At 38.2% G+C, this 9,420-nt stretch overlaps 3 protein-coding genes across 3 annotated transcripts; all 3 read right to left on the reverse strand.

Moving 5' to 3' along the window:
* Positions 1-118: 118 nt before the first annotated feature.
* On the reverse strand, positions 119-949 carry LOC137724637 (FAS1 domain-containing protein SELMODRAFT_448915-like). The gene has a single exon (XM_068463385.1). The coding sequence runs from the start codon at positions 947-949 to the stop codon at positions 119-121; it is 831 nt and encodes a 276-aa protein (XP_068319486.1).
* Positions 950-2,204: 1,255 nt separating this feature from the next.
* Positions 2,205-5,807, reverse strand: LOC137725531 (gamma-soluble NSF attachment protein-like). The gene is made up of 9 exons (XM_068464255.1): positions 5,647-5,807; positions 5,140-5,207; positions 4,974-5,058; positions 4,708-4,866; positions 4,482-4,619; positions 4,058-4,136; positions 3,532-3,611; positions 3,078-3,207; positions 2,205-2,568 (listed from the first exon to the last, which is right to left on the reverse strand). Exons 1-9 carry the CDS (start codon positions 5,691-5,693, stop codon positions 2,464-2,466), a joined length of 891 nt encoding a protein of 296 aa, XP_068320356.1. The 5' UTR covers positions 5,694-5,807; the 3' UTR covers positions 2,205-2,463.
* Positions 5,808-8,140: 2,333 nt separating this feature from the next.
* LOC137724638 (uncharacterized) lies at positions 8,141-9,061 on the reverse strand. Its single transcript, XM_068463386.1, has one exon. The coding sequence runs from the start codon at positions 9,059-9,061 to the stop codon at positions 8,141-8,143; it is 921 nt and encodes a 306-aa protein (XP_068319487.1).
* Positions 9,062-9,420: the final 359 nt, after the last annotated feature.

The raw sequence follows: 9,420 nt of genomic DNA on the forward strand, positions 1-9,420 counted from the left end.
GATCATCAAACACTAAGATTCACACAATTAACAGTCTGGGATTTGCCAGAAAAACCCTAAAATCCAATTCTTGATCAAGAATTCACGATCGTCATCATCGCTATCATCAAGAATTCAACTACCTGTGAATCCTGAACCCCAAAACCACACAAGCAATCAAGAACCACCCGACCGGAAACTCGACACAGTTGCACGGCGGCGCCGCATCAGACTTCCACCCAGCGCCGATGGCTTCCCCGGTTGGCAGAAACAACCCCTGCGGCGATGACGGCGGAGGATTATGCTGCTGCTGCCCCTGCTCGGAATTGGGCTTGGGCAAGAGGTTGAGCCCATCGCCGTAAACAGAGTACTGAAGAATCGTTCCGACGCCGTGGACCGCCATCGTGGCGGTGACGTAGAGGTCGGGCTGAGTGACCGGAGCGTCGTCGAGGGTGAAATTGGAGGGGGAGGTGTTCGTGATGAGGATGGACTTGCCGGGAAGCAGAGTAGGGAGGCGGGATCCGGGCTTGAAGAGCTGGAGGTCGGCGAAGCTGAGGCGCTGCGGGACGACGTGGTAGGGGAACATGAAGGGGTCGGTGGTGGGGAGGCTGTTCAAAGCGTTGTCTTGCGGGATGAAGAGGGTGGCGCTTAGAGGGAGGACTAGTGGGTTTGCGCCGGTGATGATGTTGACCCAGTTCCCAAAGTCGCCAGCTCCGATTAGGGCGTCGATTATGTTGTTGAGTTGTTGGGGCGTCGCGCTTGCGGATGGCCGTGAATGCAGAGGAGGCGGTGGCGGAGATAATGGCGGTGGGGATGGTGGTGTTGATGATGGTGATGGAGATGGAGATGGGGTTTGTGGCGGTGGCGGTGGTGGTGAGGGAGAGGCAGTGACGGTGGCGATTGGGTTGATGGCTGAGAACAGAGTGGTGAGAAAGAAGATTAGGAGAAATGAATGGTGGTTGGGCCCCATTGGAGAAGCAGAGAAAGCTTGAGGAACAAAGAAAGATGAGAGCTTTCTTGATTTTTCTGGTTTAGTTATCGGTTGGTCAGGACTCAACAGAATATGAAGAAAGTAACGAACTTTGGCGCCAAATTCCCCCTTTGCAGAGGGAAGAAGAAGCTCAATGTGAGTAATTAAAGGACAATCTTAAGGGTATTTTTGGGTATTTACGTTAATTGGGTCGGGTCTTTTGAGCAATATAACCCAAGCCCATTAATTAGACAATTGGGTTCAATCCCCCAACCCAAACCTTCTTCATCATCTTGCCAATATAATAAATATTGAGATGTGCTGTCTATACATATCTTTTTATTTCATACACCTTCTTTACTTCCATCTATTGGATCGACTGAATTAAAGAAGATTAAATGATAAAAATCAACTGAATTAAAAAAGATTAAATGATAAAAATCAACTAGGGGTTTGTGAGAAGTAAAAAAAGGTGTATGGATAGTACATCCCTAAAGATTTCTATTATATTTCTTGAGTCATTTTCATATGTGGTGAACTGTAATTTGTAGATTTTGGGGTTTTGATGCCTAGGGTTTAGGGTTTTGATTAATTTCTGATAAATTGGGGTTTGGTAGATTTTGATCAATACAAAATCATAGTGTTATTGTGTTTCGTTGAGTTTTTTAATGCTAAAGATCGAAACTTTAGCTTCTATTTTTTGTGCATTGATTTGAAATTTTGAAAAGGTTGTGCTTTTTTTATTCATCAAAAACCCTAGAAAACCAAAATGTTTGCCAGCAACCCCAAACTAAAATCTCTAAATTCCCCAAATCAGATGCTCCTTGAAATTAACCTGGTGTTCTTCATCTGATAACTTTTTTTTTAATTTTTTAATTTTATTAATCCCAAGTAATAGTTCCCCGTTTTATCATAATTTTAACTATGTTTCATGAGAGATTCATCTGTGCAACCGAGATATACCCCAGGTATCTACAACCCTCATCATGTGGATTCTTCATGTGAGTACGTATACAAGGGGATATATAATATATCCACGGTTGTATGTAGAAAACTCTTCTTCGATGTGCATTCAATCTCTGGATCAGTTGGAAGCTCTTCTAGGATTCCATTTCTCTTCTCATCATCAAAAAGATTTTCGAACGGGAAATCAAGGGGCAGATGGTTACGGTAATGTACCTGCCCCTTGCACCCCAGTTCGAATCTCACTCCTATATAAAGTAGTTTCGAACATTGTCTACAGAGAGAACACACATTTGAAATCCAGGATTCATCATCCAATGCCAATGTCTGCGGATTGCAGTGTCAAATATCAATACCCAAATTACTAAAATATGAAACTGCCCAAAAACTTACAAGTTTGGTTTTTCACATGTTTACAAAACAGGCTCTCTTTCATTCAACTAAATGCAAAGATATCGCGGTGTAACTGTAAATGCCAAACGGTTTTCGTGTTATATTTAATGTACTAGGATGAAGACATCATCAAATATAGGACAATCTCTGTTTTGAGGTTATGTAAGGTCATCTTCATCCAGCGGTTCTTCTTGATCCTCGGAAGCATGGGTCTTCAGCGCACTCACATCACCCGTCGGCAGTTTCCTGGCGAGCCTGATGATCTGCAGCCATTTCAGTTTAGTCAAATAGAAGCCAAAAACATGTATATTTGCAGTTTATTATTCATGCAAGGCAGAATAAAACCCAAGATAATTATTGTACAGTCCAATATTTCATTGTTAATCGAGCATCGATGGAATAAACCAGGTGGTACTTGCAGCTTTTTATCAACATTTATAAATTTCTTCACAAATATCAACAAAAATACTTAAGATTTATGCAATGTTTTGGTAAGCACTAAGCAGACGTGTCAGTTTTAACAACTCTTCACAAGAGCAAACAAACTTGTTGGAGTTGTCTCTACGAGTTCTTGAATATGTTATCATGCTGAATCCATGAGACAAAGCTCAATTCAATAGTTGCAGTTGCATTCAGAAAAGCAAACCATGATTAGTTCCAAGCGTCACCCCACAGAGAAGGCATTTAACTGACCACAACCCCATTAGTGATGAATCATTTGGATTAATACCAATTCAAATATCCAAAGGAGGCAAACAAACGTATATATTACCATGTGATCAAGATGATTAACCGTGCCTGACTGAGCAAGTTTTTTTATTTCTTCAACGTCACTGTCTGTGTAAGCCGAGAGGAGTTTACCAGCAAAACGGCATTGATCACTTCTCATAAAAGCGTCAACCCTACACAGCCAAAAGCAGTAAACCAATATCTCATGAGATGCATGTTCTGAATTTGGACTTATAAAAAAAGTTGCCCTCGCGTCCTTAAGATTTAAGGAGAAAAAACAAAGTCTCAAGAGGATCAAAAGATGCTATACCAGGGCCTCCTTATACTCGCTAAGTTTATTTTAATAATTCATAAACATATTGAATCTGGATATTTCGTACTCGTAGTTACTAACATGTTTAACTACTTGTTACCATTCTAATATTCACAATAACAAGTAAAACTTGGACTTCTATACATTGCGGAAACCACAAGTTTCCCTGGCAACTTTTACTTACTGGGAGCAGTCATTGTAGCATTGTTCTGCTTGCTTGATGTCATGAAGATAAAGGTAAATAATTATGGCACCAAGATATGCCTGATTAGACAAAGAATGTAAAAGTTAATTTTTTTTACTTAAAAAAATAATAAAACAGAAAGCAATTGAAAACAGTGACTAATGCGGAAAAGGAGAAAGGATAACGATATGTTAATGTTCATATGCAGCGGCTATATAATAACTTTGCACACAGAAAAGAAACAAGCACATGTATAATCATTGCACGAGTTATCAGACAAACAAAGAAGAATGAGTAATAGTCTGAGTTATAAATGTAGTAGTATATGAAACTAAAAGTGCGGAAAATATTACTTTTCAGTGTAACAGTCAGGTTATATGTAAGAAGGCCTCAAGGAATTCTCGAATTATGGATACAAGAAGACTATGTAACACAGTTATACAGAAACTACACAAGGGCCATGTGGCATAGGTAATACAAATGCTACAAAAACAATATATAAAGTGCCAGAAAAATCATTTCGAACCTTGCACTGGCTATGGGTAGCATTGCACTTATCAGCAGATACGCCAAATCTCAACATTAAAGCAGCAGCATCTGTATACCTGTAAACAGTGGAAACACTAAATTCAAGATCTCAAGAACATGATCAAACACATACAAAAAAGCTGCATACAGATTACACTGATTTCCTGAAAAAGAAAACTCTTAATTTTAGAACTTTTGCAACCTCAAAGCACTACCCTTTTCTAAAGAATTTAAAACCTGAAAACTCAAGTTTACCAAGGCCTTAACTTTAATTGCGCGATAAGGTATAACATTTAAATGCCTTGATTATTAATACATCCAGACAAATGATAATGACCAAAGTTTACTTCATCCTCCAAATCAACTAAAATGATAAATTACAATAATTCAAAAGACAAATGGTATGTTATTAGAGAACTTACTTCTCATTTTTTATGTAAACACTAGTTGCATCACGATATAGATCAAAGGCCATTTGCTCCTTGCCATCTTCTTCAAGAATAGCACAAGCATCAGTGTAAAGTTGAATAGCTTCATCAGGCATAGAATCTTCCAGAGCACTGTAATAAGGTTTATCATTTCAAATGAGCCTCCAAAGACATTATGATTCATAGCTGCAAAAAGCAAGAGAGTGACGCATATCTTTACCGGGCCCCTTTCGCAAGAGCATCTGAGGCCGGCTGTGGTCTCCCACACTCAGCGTACAATTCAGACGCCCTTTTATAGAAGTCAGCAACTTCATTCCATTTTCCTAACTCCTTTGCTAGAGCAGCAGCAGACTCCATATGCTTTGCAGCATCCCAGGGTCTGATTTGGTTGTAAAGGATATAGCAAGAGAGAAACTACAGAGATCACAAACAAAGTCAAAAGACACTGACAGGACAGACCAGACTACTAGAAGATAACAAGGATACGAGGAGATCAATTCTTGTCCTTTCGAAGCTTTTTCCAACGCTTCCTTTGCTTTCTCGTAATCCTTGGCAATCCTAAAACCATTTGCTACAACAAAAACAGTTTAAGTACAAATCCCTATCAACCATTGTAACGAATGCTTGCAATTGCACATAACATACTACATACCAGCTTGTTCGTACAAAAGAGTAGCGCTTTTCCAATCCGCACTCCACCTTGTAAGACTGAGTCTTGTTCTACAATCGAAAATTAAAGGCGTTCAGTAATTCAGAAGACGGGGAAACTAGCATGCTTGAGCAATCAAAGTTACTATACAAACAATAAAAAGACAGAGCTTGCCCTCTTCTGCTCTTCCCCCATCAACAAACAAACAAAGCTCAAACGAAATCAAAATGTCGATTGTCCACTGTAAATTACTGAAAAATTAGCAGATTACTGAAAGCTCAAGCTTGCCAACTTCATATGCAGATTACCGAAAAAGATTCAAAATTTATGCAACTTCATCCAATTTCTAATTGACCCAGAAAATCAGAATTATATTACTGCCCATAACTAATCGAAATCACAATAACTAACAGACAAATTTGGCTCGTTCAATTGAATCAAAATGCACAAACCAAACGCAAAATTATGCATACTTATGATTAAATTACTAGATATTGAAGAAGTACATACAGTTTATCGGCTTTGACGAGCAACTTGTTTGGATCGGAACCCGCCATGGTTGATGGTTGAACTCTGAGTGTAAAGCTTTTTTCTTCCCTTTTTTTTTTTGTTGGATTTTCCCTCTAGTTTTTTTTTTTTTTTTGTTTGGTCGACTGGATTTTTCCTCTAGTTTTACAGCGTAGCTTGATTGCCTTTTTAGGCTGTATTTTGCTGTTACTCGGTTTTCATGAGTTCCTTGCAACTGCCTATCTGGCTCCACTTATCTTCATCTCTATATATAATCTTAATTTCAATGAATTCGGATTTTTTTAGTGAAGATTCCAGAAATATGCAAATTATATATATTTATTGCAGTTAGAAATCATTTTAAATATTCTTATTTAAAAATTAAATACAAGTAGTATCTGATAAAAATTTATTACACGACATACGATGAATAGACATGATTTATGGATCCTTAAGATCCTCACCAAATAGATCTAGAGAGAATCCTGTTGGAATTTCAATATATAGATGGAGAGATTAAATGGTGAATCATTGGTAAATAAGGGAACGTAAATTTGATGAAACATTGGTAATGCTAACTTTTAAAAAGTAAAAAAGAAAATTTAATTAAATTAGTGCAAAGTAGTAAAATAATGTTCAAATAAAAGTTCAAAAAGAACAACTTCACCCCATGTAAAGAAGCTAGCCAACCCTTTTATGAATTTATTACTAGCATATGTCCACACATTTCTTTTATTTTTATATAAGAAAGAGAGGGGAAAGATGTTTTGATCTTTATTTTTTATTTTTTATTTTTAAATTAGAGGTATGTTAGAATTATATGTAGATGAGACTTACAAAAAATGTAAAATTTGATTTGTGCGAAATTACATTACTGTCAGATTCTATTTTGTGATAGAAGATTAAATTATTTTTTCACCTTTAACAAATATAATTTTATTAATATGTAGTTTAGATAAATAATATTGTAAACTAAGTTTTTTTAATAAACAATTAAAAATCTACTAAAAAATAAATAAAATTTAAAAGAGTCAATTATCACGCGAAACTGGGAAGAGGCTTGTTTTTATTGGTACTAGCAATTTCCCACATAAGATGCGTTTCTTGAGCTTTTTTTTTTTTTTTTTTTTTGTCTGAATGATGAGATATATTATCACCTCATGTTTTTGGCATTTGAAATTTAGTAATTTGACATTAATATTTGTAATGGTTAAATTGTTATTTATTAAGAGAAATACTAAGGATACCATTTCAAAAGTGAAAATTTTTAGACTCTCTGTCACCTCATGTTTTTGACACAATTTTTGTACCAATATTATAAATAATTATGCGAAAAATATGAGATGGCGGATAGTCTACAGAAAGTCCTACTTTTAGAAACTCTCCTTAGCATTTCTCATTTACTAAATAAGGGCATGATTAAAAATAAAATGTCATTACAAATGGTGTTCTCTTAATTAACAGTATAAATAGTGTCGATTTTCTCAACGGATTTTACTTATTTCAGGGTTTCTTTGAAACTTTTCTATGTTGATTTTCCTTGTTTATATGAATTACAATATAAGAATTTTGGCTTTAATATTCTTAATTTTCTCTCCACCGTCTGCTTCCAACAAATAACCTGGTCAAGATTCAAAAAGGTCGGCAAATTCACATATCTTTCAAAGTAGATAAAACGTAAATGAAGAATAAAGGTGGTTGTTTGATATATTTCTGGAAGTTGTATGCTTTAATTTTTCTCCGGATGATGATGAGTAAATAGAATTTTAACTAATATTGATGTTGTTTGGTTCAAAATTAGAAAAATATAAGGTATTATAAGATTGATCTCGATAAAATTGGACGAAGCCAAATCCAACAAGAATAAGACTTTAAACCCAATTAAAACCCGAGTCCAACCAAACCCGCATGAGTCCGAACTCAACCCAAATCAGAATTGTGAAAGTTGGGTTAGGTGAGTTGACCATCCAACACGTCAAATCATTACAATGATTGATGAGGATATTGGATTAAACTTTGTCTTCTGTTGTAGCTACTGGGTTAAGGATTGGCAAGGGTTGTGGGAAAGCGAAGGAAGCATTGTAACAAGCTTCGAAAGGGCAAGAATGGATCTCTTCGTATGATTGTTATCTTTTACTAGTATAGTCTATTGTTTGATGATCTCGATAACTGCTTTCTTTCTATATCCTTTACAACCAAAGCAGAACCTGGGATGCTGCTCTACCAAAGGAACATTCGATTCCGCTTAGTTTGTCGAGCAGAATACAAATAAAGCCTGCAGAGTGGCATCGTGTAACGTAGTTGCAATTGCAAATCTCACCTCACATAATAAATCACTACCAGTGCAAACAGACTAATCAGTTCCACAACCAAAGTTATAACTACTTGTTTGGAATCTGGATGTTCCATAAAGTAAGCAACTCACACGATCAGATCAGTAACCAAACTAATAACTACCATGACTTAAATAGATAGATAATTATAGGGGTTTACCCACTCAGTCGACTACGGCCAGAGCTTGATACTTTTCGTTGGAGATGGCTGCTTCCATGATCTCTTCTGGACCGACTTCCCCATCGTTGTCCAAGAAGGACTTGACCAGGTTGTCGGAGAAGCCACGCAACAACGTCACCCCTTGTTCTGCGCTACACTCAGGCAGCCCCAATGGATTCATGCGATCGTTCATACTCCAAATCATCAAGTGTGGCACTTTATACCCCTTGGCCTCAAACCTCCTCTGTATTTCTTTGTAAGCACAAAATATTGAGCTCCTAATTCCACTCCAAGTAATGTCTTTATGTCTGTATTTCTCTTTAAACATAAACACCTTGTTGATCATCTGCTCTGGCTTCACATTCTCTTTCACGGCGACTTCCAGAATCAAATCAAACACCACCTTCACCACATCAACCTCCTTCTCCCAGTCCTTGTCCCACCAGTCCTTCTCCTCCCAACTCCCCATAAATTTGCACTTGGACCTAAGATCTTTGGTCGGTGGTATCAAATGCATCCGAGGGTTTCGAGTGTAACTCACCACCTTTCCTTTCCATGGATCCTGGCTATTCAGCTGAGACACCAACAGCCCCAGAGGCCCAGCCTCGCTGCAGAACCAGGAGGATTTGTCCACATTACACACAACCAAGCAGTTGTTGAGCTTCCCCTGCTTCTGGTGCAAGTCCTCCACCATTCTCTCCCACAGAAGCTCGGCGGCTTGCTCGAATTTCCAAGCATATCTTAGGATTTGGTGTGGAAGCACAACACCGGTCTCAATCAACTCGGGCACAGACTTGGACTTGGCGGCAATGGCTTCGTTCAGCTCCAGCATATACTTGAAAATGGGACACTCAGTGCGAGGGAACGGATGAAAAACATAACCCCACGGGTTGGCATCATCTTGGACTGACTTCCTTGACGCCATGGCTTGTCTCAACGGCACCAAAACCTCCTTTCTCAGCCGTATCCCCAGCGGAAATTTTCTCGCAATGCTTTCATACAGCAGACCCGTGGGGCGTGGGGCCTTGGAGGAGTTGGGTCTGGAAGGGCAATATGAAGCGGCACTCGTTATCTTCAACTCCAACACCTCTTGTGTTGAGAATCAATGTCAATTGTAGGTGAAGTAGGTGGATGTTGTAGGTGAAGTAAGTGTGTGAGGTTGGTGAAGTAAGTGGAGGTTGTAGGTGAAGTAGGTGGATGTTGTAGGTGAAGTAAGTGTGTGGTGTAGCTTTCATTTGGTTTGCTATAAATACCCAAGTCCTCAAGCATTGTAAATCATCCAAG

Source organism: Pyrus communis, chromosome 2, assembly GCF_963583255.1.
Source record: "Pyrus communis chromosome 2, drPyrComm1.1, whole genome shotgun sequence".
NCBI classification, from domain to species: Eukaryota; Viridiplantae; Streptophyta; class Magnoliopsida; order Rosales; family Rosaceae; genus Pyrus; species Pyrus communis.